The sequence below is a fragment of the Ambystoma mexicanum genome, chromosome 10 (genome assembly GCF_040938575.1).
Source record: "Ambystoma mexicanum isolate Mex_15411 chromosome 10, UKY_AmexF1_1, whole genome shotgun sequence".
NCBI lineage: Eukaryota > Metazoa > Chordata > Amphibia > Caudata > Ambystomatidae > Ambystoma > Ambystoma mexicanum.
In genome coordinates, this window is record NC_090932.1 from 1,485,228,435 (window position 1) to 1,485,252,313 (window position 23,879).

At 44.0% G+C, this 23,879-nt stretch overlaps 1 protein-coding gene across 1 annotated transcript in view; it reads left to right on the forward strand.

Moving 5' to 3' along the window:
- The first annotated feature begins 9,258 nt into the window (after positions 1 to 9,258).
- The window catches only part of MLXIP (MLX interacting protein), a 1,610,055-nt gene continuing 1,595,434 nt past the window's right edge, over positions 9,259 to 23,879 (forward strand). The window contains exon 1 of the mRNA XM_069619595.1: positions 9,259 to 9,733. Within this exon, the coding sequence (XP_069475696.1) occupies positions 9,387 to 9,733 (347 nt within the window). The 5' untranslated portion in view covers positions 9,259 to 9,386. The remainder of the gene's footprint in view (positions 9,734 to 23,879) is intronic.

The following is a 23,879-nucleotide window of genomic DNA, read 5'->3' on the forward strand; positions in this document are numbered from 1 at the left end:
GGCATCGCCTCCTGCAACGGTCAAGCACTGAAGCCGTCTTCCTTGTGCGCACCATGGATCTACGCGGCCTCTACAGAACACTGACACGACATTGCGTACTGCAACGGTCAAGCACTGAAGCCATCTTCCTTGTGCGCACCATGGATCTACGCGGTCTCTACAGAACACTGACACGGCATCGCCTCCTGCAACGGTCAAGCACGGAAGCCGTCTTCCTTGTGCGCACCATGGATCTACGCGGTCTCTACAGAACATTGACACGACATTGCCTACTGCAACGGTCAAGCACCGAAGCCGTCTTCCTTGTGCGCACCATGGATCTACGCGGTCTCTACAGAACACTGACACGGCATCGCCTCTTGAAACGGTCAAGCACTGAAGCCATCTTTCTTGTGCGCACCGTGGATCTACGCGGTCTCTACAGAACACTGACACGGCATCGAGCTGTTTCTTAATACAGCCAACAGACCAGGGCTCAAGTTGTGGACACACTTGGGTGGACCCACCTTTTTTCAGAGGGTGGACCCAGTCACGCTCAGCTAAAATGAGAAACATTGAATGTCCTCTTTGATTTATGAATTAAAGCGACCTCAGGGTTCGAACCCAGTCGTCAGGTTTGCAGGGCGGACACTTCACCGGTGCACTATGTAGCCTAATGACAAATAACACATAACTAAAGGTGAAATGTCCCATTTCAGTACTGCAAGTCCCAGGCCAAACATTTGTATTGGTTCTTGGAGTTTAACACATGCACACCTTTTAACGTTTTCAAAACACTATCAAAAGAAAATATCCTCTCTTGGTTTTGTGTGTGTGTTGATTTTATGAAAGGCAAATGCCATTCGTCCTGTGCAATTTGGGTGGTTATGCAAAGCCAATTTAATGAAATGTGCATATGTCACCTTGGTATGCTAAGTTCCGTAGACGTCACATCCCATTGTGTGTGTTTATGAGTGCCCCCACTTTAATTTTAAGGATTTGATCCCTGCAACAGACTCAGAGATCCGGACTACAGCGTCAGCAAATGGTAATAACCCGATCTTAGAGCCATCAGCAACTGGAGGGTCACAGCCCATTCTTTGTACTCTTTCTGCCAGCGCATTAAAGAAATAACAGAGGACAAGGCTCATCCCCGCCTGACCCCAATATGAACCTTAAAAGAGAGTGCACATTCTCGGATGCCCAGACCCACCCGAACTCTGGCCGTATTCCCCCAATATAACAGCTGAAATCAGATGCAAACATAAAAAAGTCACTGGCCTCCTCAATTCTACACATACACACAACACGCTTTTATTTGACACGCCAAGAGTCAATTGTCACCAGCCAATGGCTAGTGGCGGGCGCACATGCTGGGGCCACGTGGAATCACGCATAAGAGCGAATGTGAAATGTCATAGCCGACTAAAACCTCCCATAACTTATTTCTGCCAAGCCATTTTAAAACCTATAATGCTAAACATATATATTTTGCTTAGCAGTGAAGGTGTGAATTAGGCACGTAGTAAAAGCACCTTTAAATTGTGCTTTTATTTTTCCTGAATCCCCTTTGTAGGGAGTAATCCCATTCTTCTCACCTGCCCAGTCTTCTAATCAGGCGAGTGGGATCTTCCCATACATCTTAGCCATGGCATCTAGTGAAGAAATGGGGTGCTCATGTTCACCTCTGTACTCCCATCCCTCCCGCTTTTTTTTTTTTTTTTTTAGAATAGAAACAATCTCTGCGCAAATCCACATGTTTCATTAAATGGCATCCTGTTGGGGAGGCTGGTGCCCCGTAAGAGGATGTGGGGGTAATGAGGCCAGTTATTCTAATGGATTAGATGAACCATGCTGAATTGCTCGGTGCTCTTTGCAGTTTGGCTACTGTCTTAGCGCCCCCCCCTGCGAGGCTGCTGCACAAAGTCCAGTCAGAACATTGCTGCTGCAATGACCATGCAATCCAGAAAGAGGAGTTGATGGCCAATATTCAAATTCCAGTAGGTCACTTACAAATGATTTCTACTGGAGCCAGCTGTGGGCTATTGGTTTTGGGAAATTTAACTCCATTTGTTCGAAAGAAAGAAGGGGACTTTTACTAGTTAAGTAAAGTTCCCAAATAAATGGATAAGGCACGATTAATAATACTAATAATCATCTCCAAAATGCAATTGCATTCTTTTGATATTTCAGTTGGTGCCCTGAAAACCATGCACCAGCAAATGGCCATAGCAGAATACATTTCGAACTGGTTTCCTGAACTTTTCTTTAGGACGAATGCATTGCTTGGCGTAGTAACTTGGCTACATAAATCAAACAAGCATTGGCAATGCCAACAGTTTGGACTTACTGTAGGCATGGCAACGGCACTTGACAGGCACTGCCATAGTGCTATTAACTGGCCATTGATGGTAATGGGTACATAATGGGGCGAGTACAGGGGCATCTAATAGCAGTGCTTGGCAAATGCCTAATACTTGCACAGAAGTCAAAACTGTTGGCTTTGCCAATGCTTGTTTTTAACAGGGCTTCAGTAAAGGGCACGTATAGTGGTTATAAATCGAGTGGCTGAAGGCAGACCCAGTTGACATTTTTATTACATCAGTAGTGGGTTTACAACTCCCATTAATTAATTAACTATCAGAAGAATGCTTTGAAAAAACACTGCCAGGCATTTCAAGTGCATCGTTTGATGGTAAGGCTTGCTTAAAACAAGCTCAAATAGTTGCAATGAGGAGGTGTTTTGGGGGGGTAGGGGCAGGACCTGGGTGGGAACGGTCATATGGATTGCATGGCCATGGGCAGTCAATGGGTGGGCAAATAACCAACACACGCTACACGCTGGTCTCCTCATATGACAATTCTCCCTAGCTGCACTCGGCTTAAAGGTGTTGCAAGTGACACCTAATAGCACAAGATAAAAAGGCCCTCAGGTTGGGAAACACATGCTATGGTGTGGGTTCCCATTATTGGAAGCTAGTTGAAAGGAATGGCGGATTTGCTTCTGACCTGGTTACTGCTCTGCTTTCTATTTCCTTCTTTGGTCTTTATTCAATTAGGGATAGTGTCTAGACGCCCCACAGTGCAGCACACTATGCAAATATATGAACCAATCAGTCTGTATTTATGTATTTATTGTTTGCTTGTTAGGCGGTTATACAATAAGACAATACTGTTTCAAAGCGCTCACAGGGCAAGGGAGGGAGCAGGGGTGGGAGGTACATTGCAATACATAAACACAATATTTCAGAGCAGAGGGGGGGAAAGGAAAAAGAGGACGAGCCAACTATGCCTTGTGAGTATTCAGAACGTGCAGGTGCAGCAACGTAGAGGGCAGGGGGGTAATTACTAGGGAGTCTGAGTTCATGTTTGAGCCACAGATGAAGTGCTTGGGGTCTTCCATGGTATGGAGCGGGTGTTTCAATAGTCAAAGAACTGGTAAAAATATGGATGCATGTTGCAATTATGCAAGTCATGTTTGTTATGTGAGATTTGTATAGCCTGCTCTTTTAACAAGTTTATGGCGCAAACATGTACATAAGTGTATGCATATCATAGGTATCTAGATGTAAAGCTATATATATATATATATATATATATATATATATCTACATATAGATATATATAGATATTGCAGCCAAATCTGAATTCTATGTCAAGACCGGAGGCTCTGATTATGCTTGTTCAAAGCTTACTTACCACTAACGATGTTGCACTTTCTAAAGGTTTAAAATAGAAAGTCTTAAAAATCGATTCATTCGACCAATCCGCCGATTTCATGATGTCTTCTACTCTAGCTCCTATGTTATATGCCTTAGTAGCTATCGCTCCTCTGACTGAATGAGCGCCATATTTCTCAATATTTATGCCTGCTTCTGCCATCACCCACCTAAGCCATCTGGCTATGGTCGCCGGTCTAACCGCTTTAAAAGGTTTACAAATCGCTATTAATAGTTGAGTTACCCCCTGGGGTCTTATTTCCCTCGTCATATCTTCGTATGCCTTTATGCATCTAACTGGACATAATTTTGGTTGATTTGGAAAAGCTTCATATGAAACAGATTTCAAACCTGTCTTAGTCCTCTTCGAAATGAGGAAAGTCACTCCATTGGGGGACATACTCTGCCTATTAATCTCCAGTGCTCTGATATCAGACGATCTTTTACATGCTAGCAGACATAAAATCATAGCTAATTTACCTGAAATTGCTTTACGTGTCAAATCTTGATTATCTGGCCATGTCAAAAATAGTCTCAGGACCTTATCAACATCCCATAATTCACTATATTTCTCGTTAGGAGGTTTAATCATTTTTACTCCTCTTAATAGTCTACAAACTAATGGGTGTTCCCCAATCGCTAGACCATCAACTCTAGGATGTCCAGCCGATATCGCAGACCTGGCCGTGTTAATGGTTCTATAAGCTTTACCTTGTGCTGCCATCTGAGCTAAAAAATTTGCTACATGTACTACATCCGTTCCATCGGGATGTATGTTCCTCTCCAAACACCAGCTACACCATCTAGCCCATGCTGATCTATAAGCCTTGTGTGTTCCGGGGGCCCAGGATTCGTTGATAATGTTCTCAGCCTCATTCGATAGTCCTGGCCTAATCCAAGATCCCCTGAAATCGCCCACGCTACCAGGTTGATTCCTCCTGACCTCACCAAAGGGTGACTGAGACCTCTGGGATCTCGTATTATTAGTTCTCCCTTGGGTAAAGTCAGTGGATTTTGATAAGACATCTCCAGAAGACTGGGAAACCATACTTGACCTCTCCAATCTGGCGTTACTAGGATTAGTGATGCCCTCTGACGTCTCACCTGAGCAAGGGTCCTCATTATCATGGAGAACGGGGGAAATGCATAATTCCTCTGATGGCCCCAGACTTGCAGGAAAGCATCTATCGCCTCTGCCTCCGGGTCTGGTCTCCAGCTGAAAAATCGGGGTAATTGTCTGTTCAACCTCGATGCAAAAAGATCGATCTGGCATGGACCCCACCGGGACATTAGTTCCTGGAACACCCTCTCGTCCAGTTTCCAATCGCTGGAGTCTCTGAGGTATCTGGAATTCCAGTCGGCCACTACATTCTGTTGTCCCGGCAGATATTCTGCTCTTACTGAAACTCTTCTTTCCAGACAAAGTTCCCAAAATTCCTTCGCTAGTTCCGCAAGAATTCTGGATTTTGTTCCTCCCAGCCTGTTGATGTATCTGACTGCTGAGATATTGTCCATCTTTAGAAGGACACAACATTGTACTCTCTCTTGTGTCCAGCATTTGACTGCAAACGATCCTGCCAGTAATTCTAGACAGTTTATATGGAGCTTCGTCTCCTGATCCGACCATCTGCCCCCTGTCGATAGATTCCCGCAACGGGCTCCCCAGCCCCATCTGCTGGCGTCTGATTCTATGATCAGGTCCGGGGATGAGCCAAATATGGCTCTCCCGTTCCATGCCTCCATATGAATGAGCCACCATTCCAACTCTTCCCTCACTTCTGTTGAGATGTTCACTTTTAATTCGTATGAAGCGCCCTTTCTGAGGTGATATATCTTCAATCTCTGGAGTGCCCTGTAATGTAATGGCCCCGGGAAGATTGCTTGAATCGAAGCCGCAAGGCGTCCCACCAATCTCGCTATGTCCCTCAGTGATATTTCGCCCTTTGCTAGTGTGTGTCTCAATTGTTTCTTGATCTCGTTCACTTTGTGAATGGGTAGACTGAGAGTTCCCTGATCCGAGTCCACTATGAACCCTAGGAATTCTATCTTCTGTGTTGGGATTAAGCTGGATTTCTCCCAATTTATAATGAAGCCCAGGGACTCTAATAATTCTATTGTTAATTGCACTTGTCCTACCAGTGTTTCTTTCTCTTGGCTCATCAGACATATATCGTCTAGATAAATTATAAGTCGTATCCCTAGAGCTCTGAGGTGCGATACTACTGGTTTCATCATCTTGGTGAAACACCATGGGGCTGATGCCAGTCCGAAAGGGAGACATCGAAACTCCCATGTCGTTCCTCCCCAGATGAATCTCAGAAATCTGCAGTGTTCCTCTGCTATGGGAATAGTCAGGTATGCATCCTTCAAGTCTATCCTGGCTAGCCAGTCTCCCTGAATTAGAATATCCCTTAGTAGGTGTATCCCTTCCATTTTGAAGTGTCTGTATACCACGTAACTGTTTAGACCTCTCAGGTTTATTATAGGTCTTGTCTTGTGTTTCCCTTTTACTAGAAACATATTGCTTATGTAACCTATTGACTGATCTAAGACTGGGCGTATGGCTTTTTTGTTTACCAAACCTCTCAACTCTCTTTCTAACGATATTTTGTCCTCTCTGTTCAAAACTATTCCCTTTGGTGGTTTCTCCTGCTGGGGTGTGTCTAGAAAATCTATATAAAAACCCTGTGCAGTTTGAATCACCCAGGTATCTCCTGATATGTTCAACCAATTCTGTAAAAATTGGGCGGTTCTCCCACCCACTTCTATGGTATTCACGCCTGGCATTGGTGGTCTCACCTGGATTGTTCTGCTGACGTTCACCTCGCCAGTTTCTGCCTCTTCCTCTACCTCTCGAAGGGAAGAACGGTGTTTGTTTGCGTTCCTCATAATCTCTCCATTGAGATCTGTCGTGATAGGATCGATTGTATTGGAACCGGCCAGCCGAACGACCCCTCCCTCTGCTGGCCCGTCCAAAAATCTGTCTCCCAAATACTCTTTTAAGGGAAGCTTGAGCTTTGTCTAAAGCTGCGTATGAATTTACGAATTTTGTGAGCTCCTTGATGAAGGAATCTCCAAACAATTTCCCTTTTGCCGAAGTGGTAGATTCTGAGGAGGCCAATTCACTCAATTTTGGATCGATCTTCACTAGTAACGATCTCCTCCTTTCTGTCGTAATAGCATGATTAGCGTTTCCTAACATGCATATCGCCCTCTGTGTCCATCCGATAAGGATTGCCGGGTCAATTGGCTCTCCTTTCGTTTTCGCTTCTTCTCCCATCTGGAGAATTTTTGTGAGGGGCCCCGTCATATCTAACATCTTGTCCTGACACGAACGCCAGGATCTGTCTAGGCCCTCCCTCACATCTTTGGTAAACTTACTCATAAAGGTTATCATTTTTTCATCTATAACCGGCGTGTCCGCCGCTCCCTCAGGGAGAAGAGGTCTGGGGCATTCCGCCCTCATCTTGCTTCTCGCCTCTTTGGCTAATGGCGCTCTCAGGCGCTTCTTCAGATATGCTGAAATCCTCTTGGGAGGTTCCCATTCTGAGGATCTGGGATGTATCAGGGTTTCTGGATCGAAATCCCCTTCCTCTGCTATCTCCTCCTCCTCTTTCTTCTTTTTCTTTAACGCTTCCTGATCATCGTCTGAGGAGGATATAGATAACACTTCCTCTTCATCGGGGTATTCCTCCTCCCAATCATTCTCGCCCTCTTCTGAGGAATCTGAGGATGATACTCGTCCCCTGCGAGTCACCGTCTTACCCTTTCTCTTTCTTTTGCCACCTTTCTTTTTGGGTGGTGTGCTCGGGGGGGTATGGGCTTCATCTGCCCTGCGAGCTGATTTACTGCCCCCTTTTGTCTTCATTCGAGCCTTAATGCTCTTATCCGCCTCCAGGCCCTGGGATAGTCTGAGCCAATCCTCCATCAGCGCTATCTGCTGCGGATTATGTCCCAGAGAAGCCCCCAGGGCTTTCTGGAAGACAACATTCATTTCTGAATGATTCCTCTTTTGGCTGACCCCAGCCTTTCCCTCATCACTAGAGGAACTCATGATTCCCAGGCCCTGGGGCAAAAAATATGATATGATATCTAAATATAATATATATATATATATAATCAATATATATAAGTATATATACCCTTGGGTATATCTTATCCAAATATATATGAGTAAGATCTCAAATTTACAGGTTTTACCTGGGACTGTGCCCGATTTTGGTGCGGTGAAGGCGTATTGCCTGCAGGGGCGCTGTAGAGCTGTTAACAGGACGCTACGCTCGAGCGATGCGTGTTGTTGCTGCTCTTACAGATAATGTATATATATCCGAGAGTCTCCGCGATCACACAATGGTCGGTTTGAATTGACTCCACTCACACGAATTATAACGAAGGAAAGAGCGCCGGAACTACGCGGTCCCGTCGCGCTCTCTCTTCCGTTATAATAGTGCCCTCTATGACGGATCGCCGGCGTTGCGGCCGCCGGAGCACCAGCCCTGTCGCGGTCGCTGCTCCCTAGAGCCGCCTTTCCGTCGCGGAAATGTTCCGCCTGTTAAAGTAAACACCACGCGTTACCCAGATTACACAAACATACATATAATAGCTTTCGAAATGAATATAGAAGAAAGTACTTAACTCGCTGCCGAGCAGCAAAGAAAGAGGAAGAAGGGAAAGAGGACAAGAGATTTAGTTCATTGAGGACTGTCTTATTGGTTTAAAGTTTGTCACGTGGTCAGTTAGAGACCAATAGAAATGAACTACAAATGTTCAAAAAACATGGTTATTGTAGTTTTTACAAATTTGTATTCATGTTCTTTGGAAATATTGTCTTTGCTGCTGATCAGTAAAGTTGAAGAGTAAGCATAATCAGAGCCTCCGGTCTTGACATAGAATTGATGTACAGTGTGGAGTTTGGAAAGAAGCATCATGAAAGAAATTGCACCATATTTAAACTATTATTTTGAACATTTCCTTAGAGCAGAGTTCAGCTGTCAGCTCCGCCTCCTCGGAACTCTGCCCCCACCTGGGGGTCCCCCTTTTAATTTTTTTCAATTTCCACCACTGTTGGCAGGACCACCCTAACAAGAAAGTACACTAGTGAACTTAATGTCTCATATTTGTTTTATATGAAGCATTTCTAAAAATGAGAAACAATAGCTTACTGTTTCTTTTTAAAACTGTAACGTAATTTCTTGAAAAAACAGTTTGCGATGTGGGTTATTATAATATCACCATCTGGAGACAGTGACTATTTATTTGCACGGAAAGCACCTTTAGTGTGTTGTTTGCCCGAGTATTTCGCAGAGTTCTGTTTATTCTAAGGGAGGCCTCGAGCGCCCCGCGGCCCCCCTCCCTCACAGGCAGAAACTTTCTCTAGTCAGGAATGTTATTTTCCAGTTGATCTCGGCGGCTGAAGGCGTCGCCGCCGAGCCCGCCAATCACTCGTCTCCAAACTCAGCTGCGCGGCGCCTTTAAGGTATCCGCGCTCCCGGAATGGCTGACAGTGGCCCGTGACGTCACGACAGCGCTGGCCCCGAGCCGTCTGGTTGGAGGGCCGCGGCTGAGAGCTGGGGGCTCGAGCCGTCCGCTCAGAGCCGCATGCGTGCGGCGACGCTCCGCTCGCGACACTCAAGAGACTCACTTCGCAACCTTTAGCTGGTGAAGCGCGAGTTCGGATCCCGGGGTGGGATGTTGGCAAGGGGGACCCAGATGATGCAGCCCCGTTACGGCCAGCTGCCGCAGCATCGCCGGGTGCCCGTCATCGTCAAGCAGGAGCCGGACGACGACTCGGACGCCGACGAGCCGGCGCTGCTGCTGCTCGAAAAGCCCGACAGCCCCGAGGCACAGATCATCCACAGCGGACACTTCATGGTGTCGTCGCCGCACAGCGAGCACCCGCCCAAGAAGGGTTACGATTTCGACACCGTCAACAAGCAGACCTGCCAGACGTACAGCTTCGGCAAGGCCAGCACCTGCCGCCTGTCCATCGACGCGTCCCTCACCAAGCTCTTCGAATGCATGACCCTGGCCTACAGGTACTGGGGGAGTGGCGCGTGTACTGGCAGCGGCAGGGTGCAAGCACGGACACCTCGCGGGGCGCAGGGCTAGCGTTCTGATGCACATCACTGACACGGGCCATGGCGAAAGGTACTGCGTATGACACATAACATATGAAGCCTGGACATGTCATACATGCTATGGTGTGTGTTCTGAGCTGCCATGGAGCACATACTGACACACCGAGCTATATATGATGCCCGTGCTGGCATGGGCTATGCTGCAGGGAATAGGATTCGAGTATTGACAGCTGGCAAGGTATGCTAGAAGTACTGACAGCTGGCAGGAGCTATGGGATGGGTACGCAACCGACACACCGCAGGGAGTATGGTAAATGTTTTGACTCACTAGAATCTACTTCAACGGCACTGAGTCGTAACAGCTGACGGATTACATTGCACTTTATCAGGACACACATCATGGTGCACGCGTCAGCACCAGACCTGGGGCCATCTATAGGCATCCGCAACACAGGGTCATTGTCTAAGTACGGACATCTTTCTGACCCATGGTATGGTTATTGACAACTCAAAGGGCCGTACTACCGAAGTACTTTCATTTTGCAGAGAGCGAGCATGGTATTGCCTTTGCATAGGGAAATTGTGCAAATACTGACCCCCTCCCCCCAGAGGATTGCAATCAGTATTCTTCAGTAAATAAGCGTTACACTTGTTTTTCAAACAGAATAGTGTTCTCGTTTTGTTGTGAAGGAATGGCTTTTGCAGTATAAACATCGTGAGAGAAATCCAGGTTTTTGAAGTGACGCTAGAAAAACTACCAATCTGTGAACTCGCTGCCTTAACATCAACGTTTGTAATCATGTCATCTTTGCCCTCGGGCTTGGTGAAAATGCCAGCCTCTCTGCCAAGTAACAGTATGTCTTAGTTGTAAAGCCTTGCTGTGAACGTGGCAGCCACCATGGAAGAATTCCAGGATTTCAGAGGTGGTTTGTGCAGGCATCGCAAGGGGTGGATGCGATGAGTATAAATCAAATGTTCAGATGGGCTGCAGATCATTTGGTAAAATCCGATTAATATGTAACTTGTCTGTTATAATTTTGACAGCACTAACGCGCAGACCCATTTTTTTTAGAAATCAAATAATGAAATGAATAATATTGCCATTGCTCAAAAGGTTTAATTGATAATTGTCTTGATAAGCGACTCTACACGTTAGTCAAAGGACAGTGCTGGGTCCAAGATGTAATAACTTGAATGTTGCCTGTAGATAGGCTGTCGTGGCCATTATCTAGTCTACACAGTCCTCTGCTCTTTGTAATCTCATTGAACCACTTTAGCCTCCCCCTTAGTATTTACCCTCGCACTGGTGGTTCTCCCTCTTTATGTCCCCGGTCTGACCTTTCGCCCTGTCTCTGACCTACACGCTGCCACTCCTACTTTTTGTGAACTGTTAGCGTAAGCTAGTCTGCCTTACATGTCTGTGTTTGACGCCCCCGCCCCCGACTTTTGAGGCTTGGATTGGAAGCTGATTCTGAACTGCATACTTTGAGCCATCTGTTGTGTTCGGCAAGAGTGCGAGTTTCAAAAAGCAATATTGACTGTCTCTGTCCTGATGAGTTGAGTTGAGCTGCACTCTGACCAAACTTTGAAGGCCACAATTATGCGGACAAACTTTTGTCTTGACACAGTCTGAGCCCCGCATAATTCTTCTGAATTAACTTGTGACAATCTATACTTGTGGCCGTTTTCTTGATCATAATCTGAAGCAGGGCTGGCACAAGTTTTTGCGAGGCCTGAGGCCAAACATTTGGTCAAGACCTGCTTACTATATTTTTTATTGGCACGACACCACCAACAGAACATGCGGGAAGAACTCTACATTTCAGTTTGTGCGTAGAAAGCTGTGTTTGGTTTATTATGTCTGCAGAAAAAAGAAAACAAAGTCGTGTTTCTCTATGGTAGAAGGGTTTATTCCCGACTATATATGTATACAAATTTTAATTTTAACGTGGACATTTCGAATTACCTTCAGATTAAAACTCCAGGGAATGGCACATCTGCAAATGATTACAGCAAAGATTGTGCATGTGAGCAGGGGTACATTACCAGGATTGAGTTGTTCCATCTCTGCGTCCACTGTTTTTAGGTTCCACTCAGCATAGGCGCTATTGGAACAAGACAGTGTTGAACAGAGCCACTACCACCCTCTCATACTGCCCCTAGCCACCTGGTGGCCATGAACCACACGAGCCATATCTACACAGTAACACGAAATACCCTGTATGGAGTCAAAAAGAAGCAACAAACCCTGTTTGCAGAAGGCCATCAGTTGTTTTGAGGCTCAAACATTTTCGGCCCCTCTCAAACCACCAAAAATGAAGGCATCCAAAAATCTCCTTATGCCAACTCCACCCTCGCACCAATCGCAAACCATATATGGCTTGATATCTTCCCTCGGTGGTGATCAAAATAAGCCTGGGATATCTCTTAAAGCCCTTCAACTACCTTTATTTGTGCTAGAATGACAGTAATGGGCATGTGGCATTTCAAAGGCAACATTCACAGTTCACTGTGAGGGTGTTTCTGATGTGTCCCACCATAGGTACAGGACTCATTTCAACAATAGCTGCCATGAGGAAGGTATACTACCTCCAGCCCATTTTCAAGCAGTGCAAGGCAGAGAAGGGCCACAGAGTTGGGGATAAGATCTCTGCAGTGCCATCCTCCTTCGACTTGTGGGAGCACCTTGTTTAGTGCCTGCATGAGGTTTGTTATACAGGCATAAAACGCGGGGATTCCATAGAAATCCTTTAATGCTCTACGAAGCTTAATTTGTATATTTGAAATTAATGGTTTTATTTTTCAAATTTATTTTTTTACTTTACAAGATGTAGAGGAAAACTGAAGAGTAAAGGCGATTTTACTCTTCGGTTTTCCACTCGGTCTTGCAAAGCTTTAAAATTGCATTCATGGGACTAAATGGCACAAAAGCAATCATTTGTGATCCCCTGTATGCAATTTCCATTTATTATGAAATGAACGTGTATGAGATTAAACGTGTTGCCCTTGCTCACATACTTTGGTTAAGTTGTGAAGGTGAGATTTAAGCCTAGTACACTAGTTCAGGACCTGAGTTCCCTGTAAATGCCACAGAGCAGGGTGCAATTGCTTTCTATTTTGACAATTGAAATAACACCCAACAATAGAAAATATGTGATAAGTTCACTTTCTAATAGTCCTTGATTGACACAAACTTGAAGATTGCTACTCATAAGGTGAATAAGAACACTGCTGTCTTGGAACTATTCTACTCAAATGGCCCAGATGAAAGGAAAGAGCAGGCAGAAGAATGGCACCATCATTTGAAAAAGCAAAGCTTTTCACTAAAGACAGCCAAGCCCTGTACAGTCAATTAAGATGATTTATTTATTTGTACATTTACAAAGCGTGCATAACCCATTGCTATCTAGGCGCTGGAACTTAAGAACATGGTTACATAGTTACAGTTTATGCTTCGCTCTTACAATTGCAATTAGTCAGTTATAGTTGCCGTTAAGCCTTTACATATGTTCATTATTTGCTTGGAGGCAGGCATACGCATTGAATTACAGAAGACAATCATGACATGCAATACTGATAGGCTATGGTCCCTACTGTTGGGACTCTAGGCTGATAGATTTTTCGGAAAGACCATAAAGAAGTGTCATTTCTTACATGTGTGGGGAGGGTGTTCCACAGTTTAGCTGCTACTACAGGGAAACTTGAACCGCCTGCTTTCTGTTTTCTATGTCTTGGCGTCACAATGGGGTTGGCATATAGGGAAGCATATCTGTCCAGGATCACTTTATCATCCTTTAGCAAAGCCGGGATAGGAGCCTCTGAAGGTTGGGGTGGCTGTTCTCATTTGACTACATAACTTAACCACCTGTGAAGGATTCTTCACTGAAACCCTGCCAAAATTTCCTCTCAGGTGGCCAGGGGAAGGCAGACACTTCCTGATCCCAACCCTGAGGGTGGTGTACCTGGGGAGCATCACCTGGGAGAAGATAGGACCCAGGTTTGTGAGGAGATTCAGTGAACAGGAACATTCTTACCACTGTAACTAAAGAGGTTATGGCTTATTGCCATTTTAATGTTTCTCAACCTCATGGTCGATATAAGGTTGTGAACCCCAAGGTTATAAAACCAGAACAGACTATACCGAAAGAAAGATCCTTTCTGGTATCCCATTCTAAACCCCTTCCTAAAACCCAATAGTGCAATGTAAAGGATTACGGAAATGCTGTCTTCACTAAACCATCTTCCTCTATGATGGCCAATTCCCATAGTCCCTCTATAAAAAGTATCAAGGAAGTACAATCTACCCGTATAAATTATATAGAAGTTGAAAAACCTAACTTTAGTGGAAGAAACTACAAGTCCCAAAATCCTAGAGGTACTGAGATGAAGAAGAGGGCTGAAGAGGCATGTAGATTTAGTCGGGCAATTAAGCCTAGTAGTCATTGCAGTAGTCGGGCACTTGAGGCTAATGGCCCACACCTGAAGACAATTGTTGAATCTGTGAGACATAAAATGTCCCAGCAGCAGAAGAGGAGTAGAAGGAGCTTGAAGGAGAACTGCAAGGCTTGCTGTAGTAGCAGTAGTAGACGACAAGCAGGAGACTGGTAAATATCAAGGAAGTGGAAGAACAGAGGGGACGCCGGAACGTGGAGGCAGCAGATTTCACCTGCAAGTTCTGAGAGAGTCCTGGTCTCACAAAACCTGAATAACATAGGCTGCACCGTGGAAGACATGATGGAGGCTGAGTTTTTCCCATCTGCACCTTGTTTGCTGTGATTGCAGAGCAGCAAACGTGCAGGAGACGAAGGGCTAGAAGCAGAAGGCAAGTCGAGGGTCTCGGGAGGAAAGGAAACTCCCAATTCAAGTGGCCGGACCGAAGACACCCGTGCTGGAGAGGGGTGTGGGTCACCAGTGAACCAGAAGTGGTCAAGGAAGGCGGGGAAGCAGTGCAACCCCCCCGCCCCCCCCCAAGGCAGGTTCCCTGAAGCCGGTGAGTGAAGCACAGCATTAAGATTCACTGTGCAAGCTTTGCCGGTAACAGTACCTAGCTCCTAGTGTCTCGCGTATTGTCTAATGGCGAGTGAACGCTGTTCGTTATACCTGAATTCTTATTCACAATGGAATTACCTGAATTCTTATTCACAATGGAATAGTTGCAATCGGTTCTCTTGTAAAAGACCTGATACTTGTGAGAGTCAAAGCTATTAACACTCCATTGATGAACTCTTTACAACTGTTGCTGACTTACGGAGTGTTCATGTGTCCTCAATTAAGAAGTAGGAACGCTTTCCGCAACATTAGCGAATACCTAACATTAATAATACATGAGATACAAGTGACAAAGTGTGAAAACTACAGAAAGGGAAGGCCTTGTGTACCCAACTGTGTTTCCCAAATAAAGTCAGTTTCATCATTTGCCGTTACATGGAAATACAATTCTTGCCTCAATTTTTAAACCTTAAAATCTACATGAAAGAGAGGTTGCGTATACCCAATTGTGTTTTCACCTGAATGACGGAACTATACACTATATTTCCGAGAAGTAAGAAGTCAAAAGTATTTGAGGAACAAGCATTACCCAAGCAAAGAGGCATTCCCTTTTTATAGAGAACCCAGTTTTGACAAGAGTTGGTCATCTAACTTTACAGTAAAATTGGTAAGTTGGTGGTTACCTGAAGCTGAGAAAGTGCCACATACGCTTCTGGGTAATTACTTGGCTGCTAAATGGTAGACAGATGGGAGTGAAGCTGGAGACGGGGAAACAAATACTTGTTAAGAATATTCTGCAGTAGAATACAACCTGTGGTGCTAAAGACTGCTGAAGCTAGAAAGGCATGAGCCTTGTGGGCAGACGCAAGTTGTTCATGTTGCAGTCAGACAGACGAAAGTGGCTGCCTGTTTATTAGAAAATAATTAAAAGGAAGAGTGCTGTGCCTACCAGAAGAGGTTGAAGAGTCTTGCCTAAGCCTGACTAGCTATTTAAAAGTACTGAGCAGTAGTAGTAGAAATTGATCAGTGGTGGTATATTAAGCTGTTGAAGTGGCTGAAAGCAGTAAAGTACTTTGGGAAAAAGGTGAATGTTCTTATAGTACCAACAGTAGAGGTGTGGTTGTTGATAATAGAAGCAGCAGCCCAGGGAAAACATCCTGAGAAATATACCAAATGTACAGTTGTACATGAAGTAGTCCTAAAGAACTGTGTATTATTGACATTTGGGGAATATTACACTTTCTTTTGAGCTGTAGCAAATTATCTTGAAGAAGAGACAATTCATTATCATAACCAGGATTACATTTGGTGCTATTTCTTTTTCTGGAAATTAGAAGGGGATCTTTTCATCCAGGATTAAAGAGTTGTTACCAGTGGATATTTGTTTGTTGAACTTTTACTTTGACTTTTAAGAGCTGGTTCAAAACCTTACATTTTTTAAACTGACCTTAAAGCCTGGGGAAGGGCCCTTTCTCAGGATAGAAGACCTTTCAGACACATATTAATATTGTTTCTTATATTCTGGTGCTATATCATTTTCTTTGTATATTTGTTTAATGTGAGGGCCAGTTTACCCATGCTAGAGAATGTTTACCTAGCCTTTAGACTAGGTAGATATTTCCTCTGTAGTATAGGGCAAGCAAGGTATTTTCTTTGTATAATTTCTTAAATAAAATGGCATATTTTGAGAAATCTACAAGCAGTTGTCTGCCTCACATTACTGACCCCTCACACACCTCTCCCAATTATTAAATTCTTCATTCTGGAAGGTAAATAGACCTGCCCCATAATGATGCTATGTTCATAATTTAAGCAGGACATTTTTTGAAGGAAGGTTTTGTTGCACAGTATTTGTTGCACATTAAGCGTTACTATCAGCATTGTTTATACATAAGTATCAACCACAAGAAAGGGGAAAGGCTGAGTTGCCCATGTCAGGATTAGGTCTTATGATATGGCATAGTAACATAGGTCTCTGTTACAAGTACTAGACTCATTGGGCTATTGGTTTACCCATGGTGTTGTCCAAATATACTAAAATGCATCTCAACTTTGATAATTGCATTTGATCGATATATTCCCCAAAAGTGATATAAAATGCGGCATAAGTTGTGATCTAGTGAATGCATAAACTGGTTGTACTATGATAAACATTGAATCCATAGCCAAGGGTCAATTGATCAGATCCAAACGTATGTAGGAATATTTGTATTTTGCTACATTTAAATTCTAGGCTCACGCTGGCGTAACATATCAATCTCACATCCCCATTTACACAATTCCACCCTACAATTCTGCGCAATGAGATAGTGTGATTTCAAAATTCGAAATGTATTCAAAATAATGAACTCAATGTAAATCAATGGGGTCTTCAGCTTTACCCTGCAAATTACTACAATTGCATGCGTATCCAAAAATCAGTAATCCCCACATAAATGCACCTGTCTACATGAATTAAACTATTTGGTAGTAATCCAGGCATCCAGTCTTAATTCTAAATATATTGCACTATGAAAGACACATGACATTTTACACATTTTTATTCTAGATTTTCAACTCCTTGGTTTCTATATGAGGCAAGTGTGTTTTAAAACATTCGATTTTCTCCAAGATCAAGCCAAGTATGATATCGGTGAAAGTTGCTTGAAAAATTAATATTTAGAGAACATTTACAATCAACTGACTCCCGTGTGCAGTAGGGAATGTATCAGTTATGTGCAGGTCATTTAATGTAGACAATGGACAACTTAATTTGACTCCTGGAGGTTTGAATTCTAAAATGCTCTCAAGGATTTGTTTACTCTGTTCGGAATACATGTATGTGCAGCCATCTCAGAATAGGAATGTGTTACTTTCCATTTAGGGGTGTCTGTTTGCTTTGAATACAGATATGTGACTATAGTTGTGTATACAGCTTTAAGTATACTTGTGTGTGCACTGCTTTCAGTCTCTTTACATGTGTAACTATCAATCTATGTTACGCATGGACAACAGGCTTGTGTATAGTTTTCAGCCTGCATGCATTTTGTAGGTTAGAGCTATACTAGTCCCAGTAAAATGTACAATGTTAAAACAAAAAATTACATTACCCATGCATCTGTTTGTTCATTCACAGATAAGGGACTGCTGGGGTTTAACACTTCACACACTTCTTAATACTAATTTTCTTTAGTTGCATAATTGTCTTATGCTGTGTTATGTTATTTTGCATTTATATAGCGCCTTATATACCATTGGTATGTTCTGAAGGCGCTGGTAGGTTGAACGCCCTTGGGAACCGAAGTTCAGGTCAGTAGAGAGAGTAGAGGGAGTCCAAAAGTGCGTGTGCGCACCAGGTATGTGTGCAGCTGGTGTGGAAATCGAGTGGTAGCTGCTTCTTAGCTGTAGGTGTGGTGGTTGAGAGGTCAGGAGTATGTGTTCGCTCTGGTCGGTTTTACCCAGAACGAGTGTGGCTGCGTTAGGCCTGAGGAGAACGCCTGGCTGGGTGGTGTGCAACCAGCAATGATTACTTAGAGTGATGTGGAGTAAGCGGGAGATGTAGATATGAGAACAGTTATACCGAATGGTGTCATAGTATCTCTGTGTTCTAGATGAGTAGTGGTGTAAGGGGGAGAGTAAGCGTGGGGTGTGGTATGATGTATGTTTTCAAGTGTTTCCTTCATTCCAAAGCATATTAAGTATCGTCCGTTGCACATATTTGTCCGTTCCTCATACTCGTCCGCTTCACAGGTTCTTCGGTCATTATCATCGTCTAGTTCACACCCTCGTCCAGTCTGCACACTCGTCCAGTCCGCACACTCTTGTAGTTTATACTCGTCTAGTCTGGATACCGGTTCCAGATAGGGCACTCGTTCAGTCCACAATGGTCGTCCGGTCCATCCACTCATCGGAAAAGCCAACTACTCGTCTGCTCTGTCTGTTCATCCATTCCATACACTCATATGCTCTGTTTTTTGTCCGCTCCATGGATTCATCTGTTAGGCACACTCGTCCGCACCACACATTTACCCGCTTCACCCAATCGTCCGCTCCATATATTCATCCGCATCAGACACTCGTTCGTTCCATATACCCATCCGTTCCATAAGCCCATCCACGCTACACATTTACTTTTTCGCTCTCCTCATTCATCCGCTCTCCACAATCATCCGCTTCGCACTAATCTGCTCTCCACACTTGTCCCTTCTCCACGCTCCTCAGCTCTCTTCTGGTCCCCGCGCTCAACCGCTCTCCGCACTCAACCGCTCTCCGCACTCAACCGCTCTCCGCACTCAACCGCTCCCCACTCTCCACAGTCATCTGCTCTCCACAGTCATCTGCTCTCTACACTCGTCCGCTCTCTACACTCGTCCGCTCTCTATTCTCGTCCGCCATCCGCTCTCTATTCTCATCCGCCATCCGCTCTCTATTCTCATCCGCCATCCGCTCTCCGCACTCGTCCGCTCTCCGCACTCGTCCGCTCTCGACTATGCCTCCCCCAGCTTTGTTAAAACATGATTTCGCGTTAGGCAATAGTTCTCAGCGAGGACACTATGGCCCAAAATGACTCTACAAAGACTCCCCAGTGAGGTCTTTAGCAGAAGCACCAATGAGGTCTTCGATCTGGATCTCTCCGCAGTTGCCTGGAAGTTTAATTTCTCTGCTTAGGGAACTGGCCGCATTATTGCTTCTTCAAAGATGTCTCAGGTTCCTGGAGCCGATGGCCTATGTGATGCTTTCCTAAAATGAAACCCTGAATGGTGGGGTGGACTTCTGCACCTGCTTTTTAATTACATCTCCACTACCAATGTATTTCCTGATCCATTGTGAGAGAGCATAACTGTACCCGTTCACAGGAAGGGCTCTTGGCATGAGGCAAAGAACTATCATCTACTGGCGATGTTAAACGTACCTTCTAAAATCTTTGCATGAGTGCTAATGTTAGCCTTTGATGCCCATGTTGATAGTTCTAACATCATCCCTAAATTTCAGACTGGCTTTGTAAAAGGTGCTGGTACGCTTACTAATGATATTCTGTTATTTATATAGCGCTTTACACCACGTCTAAGCGCTGTGCATAGAACATATTTACATACATTAAACATCCCAACCAAAGTTGGTACTCCTTTATCGACCTCGGAAGGATAAAAGTCTGAGTTGGCCATGCCAGTCTGCGACCTGAAGATTGTCCTGCAGAACAAGCTACGCGAAACCATCCGAGTTAATACAGGATTTAACCCAAGAAATTTAGAACAGAATAATATCTGGCACCGAATGTTGGAAGTACATGCTTCTAAGAAAATGTACTTTCCCGTAGTTGAGAAAGGCTTATTTAGCCGAAATACGTGTCACCATAAAGGGCAATTGGGCAAAATTTTGATGAAATAACAATTTGACTTTACGAAAGGCAGTTGTTTAATTGTGTCTATTAAACAATTTTACTAACTACCTGATTTGGCGCAAGTCTCCAGGAGAGTTTATTTTTACTTTTGTGCATTTCAAAGTGGATTTTGCTTTCCTTCCACCTACTCCGGGGAGACACGACAACAACCTTTAATAACATGTACAGATTGGATCACCAATGAAACAAGGGTTGTCATTTTGAGTCGCGCAGAAGACCAGTCCTAGGGACAGCACCTTGATTTTACAGATTAAATCTAGATTGCAAAAGCAAGCCTTCAACCAGCAAAGCCATTTTACCAGCTCAATATTCCCGGGAGGCATGCAATTTAAATGTCTTTGCTCTCTATGTGGATTTCAGCGTGACATTTGACAATGTCTGCCGGGAAAAACTCTGGAAGAAATTAGTCCTTTGGGGTATTCCACTAGGATTGTTAAGGATGCTAGTTGCTTTGTATACAAACACCTTGTTCAAAGCCACCACAGATTCTATTAACACCTACGTGGGCCTATAATAAGGCTGCATTCTTGCACCGTTGTTGTTTAATATTGACATAAGTGACCTCCCGGCTGCTTTCAAAAATACCATCCCTCCTCCCCCCTACGCTAGTTGTGGCTAAAATACCTTGGCTCGGCTAGGCCGACGTCCTGGTTGTGTTGGAACTGACACCCCTGTCGGAGTGCTTTGGATTGCCTTGTTTGTTATTGAGCTGAAATCTGTCTTAATATTTTTTCAAACCAAATCAACGATATTCAATCCTAAAGAGTCAAAGCATAAACACTGCCTTAACCTTAAGTGGGGTCCATGCTTGTCAAAAAGGTGCAGTCATGTGAATACGTAGGCCTCATATTCAATTGCTGCTTATCCTGGGTGCCCCATTTAGGTCACATGGATGGGGAAAGCCAAACTGATTATAGCTGGGCTGAAGCAATTTGCAGGGAGGTATGCTTGCCACTCACTGACTAGTTTGGTGAATTTGTATACATCTAAAGTAAGGCATATTTAGTTGTATTGGGCCGAAATTTGGGCACATAAGATATTTGATAGGGTGACCAAGATTGAAAGACTTATCTTAAAAATACTACTTAATCTAACCATCTGTGCTCATTTTGAATACGTCCTACTTGAGACCTGTTATGAAAAACGCTCGAAAGTGCCTTGAAGATGAGCAATTATAATCTATGCCTATAAATATCTCTATGCAGAGGCCACCCTACTTTATGACAATTATTTACTACCAAACTCTGACATTTTTTAGGATGCAGGAAGATCCCATTCTGCAATACATATAGACGCCAGAGCTTTGATGTGCAGCTTGGGGTACCTCACTGAAAACCCCCTGCTCCTGAAGCTGGAAGCTACAGGGAAAAAGGCAATATGTGAGAGAGATGCAGAACAACTGCTGGTTAATTTGGCTGTTAAAACTTTCTTTTTTTAAATTATTATTTTTTTTGGTTTTAAGTGAAAAACCTTTACAAAACCACAGTAAAATAAAAAACAAACAAAGATATACAATACATAAAAAATAGAATAAAACGGGGAAGAAAATGCCAAATGAACCAGGGGGCATGCAGAAGTGGACAGATCGTGTCCTATTAAGCTCGTAATAGTGGCAAGTGTCTTATGAGCTTAAAAGTATGGAAAATGTTTCCAAGACTTTTACTATTGCAGCCGTGAGCATAATTTCTTGGCCAGCGATCAGTCTATCCCAAAAATGATCATGTAATAGGCTCTCTTTTTAGCCACAAATCTCCCAACTAACAATAATCTTATTTCCCAAGTGCCTTCGCACTCCATTAACAGGTGTCTAAGGGATTGTTGGCTTGGAGAGTCACATTGTCTGCAGAGTTTTTTTGCTTTGTCCCCCTGGTTTCTTCTGACCAAGATTTCCCGTGTGTGAGCTATATTGAGTCTTAATCTCAAAAAGTTGTTTCTTATACCTTTTTCGGGAAATTTTTGGAGATAACGAGGGAGAGTACCGAATTTTCTGTCCACCTTCAGGGAAAGATTCGGGGGAATAAGGCTCCATTCTCCATCAATAGTAGCGATCCAATCTCTTATTTCTAGTAGCTTTTTTACTTTCATAGGATTGAGTGCAAGGGTTTCTGGTGTCACTTCAAACCCGAGCAGAATACCTCCAACTTTCTTCTCCAGGCCTAGAAGTTGCTTGGATTTTGCTTTTTTGAGATGTTCATTTACATCGAAGTAAAGGGAGGGCTGACCTGCTGTTATTATTTCATGGTATAGAGACAAAAGTTTCCAATCTGCTCGACAACCCAGAGAAATCAATCCCAGTTTGAACCGAAGGCTTACTAGTGGGGTACATATTGGAAGAGTCGAGGACTTTTTCCACAGGAGACCTTCGATTTTATTACAGTCATAATGCCAAAGCAGGGGCTTTGCTTCCAGACCATACAGCAGGACCGGGACTGCTTTGGCTATGTAATATTTGATGAGTGGGAGTAATGAGAATTTACCAAATTTGACATGCAGTTTCTTCTTTTATTTTATTTATTTATTTATTTGCATTTGTTAAGCGCACTTGCAGCCCATGAGGCATCGAGGCGCTGTTACAGAGGAAACACAGATTAAGATTAGATTTTTTTTTTTTTTCTTTGTCTTAGTTACGTATTTATAACGCGCTTAAACACTCGGAGGTTTCTAAGCGCGGACCCGGGGATCGAACCTGTTGTTGCTTTGTGTCGTCTTGCTTCCAAGACGCGCACGCTGCCGCTGTGCTATCCTCCCGGGATCCTTGTGAGATGATCTTAGAGGATTTGTCCAAGATGGCCGTAGTTACTTTATTCTGATCAGGAAAGGCTAAGATTTCATAGCCGAGGTAAGTAAGTTCTTCAACACGGGGGACTGCTTTTCCATCCAAGACCCAACTTCTGGAGCCTAGATTCCTTTTGGGATGTTTAACTATAAGGCTCTTGGACTTCAGGGGATTAATTAAAATCCCATTTAGTATGGCATATTCCCTAGTTTTGACAAAAGCTGCTGCAGAGCGATCGCCGAGCGGTCCAGCAGGACTAAATGGTCCGCACAAGCCAACCAATGTATTCTCCTCCCATTAATCCTGGGGCTGGCAAGTGATGATGAAGCCAGGAAGTCTCCTAGATCTGACAGGAACAGATTGAAAAATAGGGGGGCTCCCAAACAATTATTTGCCGCACCCCTTTGAATACCTGTATTACATCTGACAGATGACCCAGATCGTCCAGCCTCAATCTTACGGTGGTATTCTTGTGAAGCTCCATGAGCATTGCTAAGAGAGGAGCTGGAATCCCCCCATCTATGAAGTTTCCGCCAAAGAAGGGATCTGTCCACTAGATCGAATGCTTTGGACAGATCGACCCAAGCCCCATAAAGGGGGGTACCTTCTTTCTCATTTGTCTTTTCACTAAGTAGGTTTAGAATGAGCCCATTAAGACTGGTTGAGAGCCCTTTTCTAAAACCTGTTTGATGCTGAGAAAGGATCTTCCTAGAATCCACCCAGAATGTGAGTTCTTTTAACAACAGCCGCATAAAGAGTTTACTGTCAATATCCAGGAGGGTGATTGGGCGATAGTTTGCTGGATTTAACCGAACGCCCCCCTTGAAAAATGGATGACCAATGCATTTTTCCATGATGGAGGAAAAGCCCTATTCTTGAGGATTTCCTGGAAAAGGCGACTTAAAAGCTTAGCCCGCAGTCTCGGATTATTTTTTAGAACCTGATAGGTGAGACCTTTG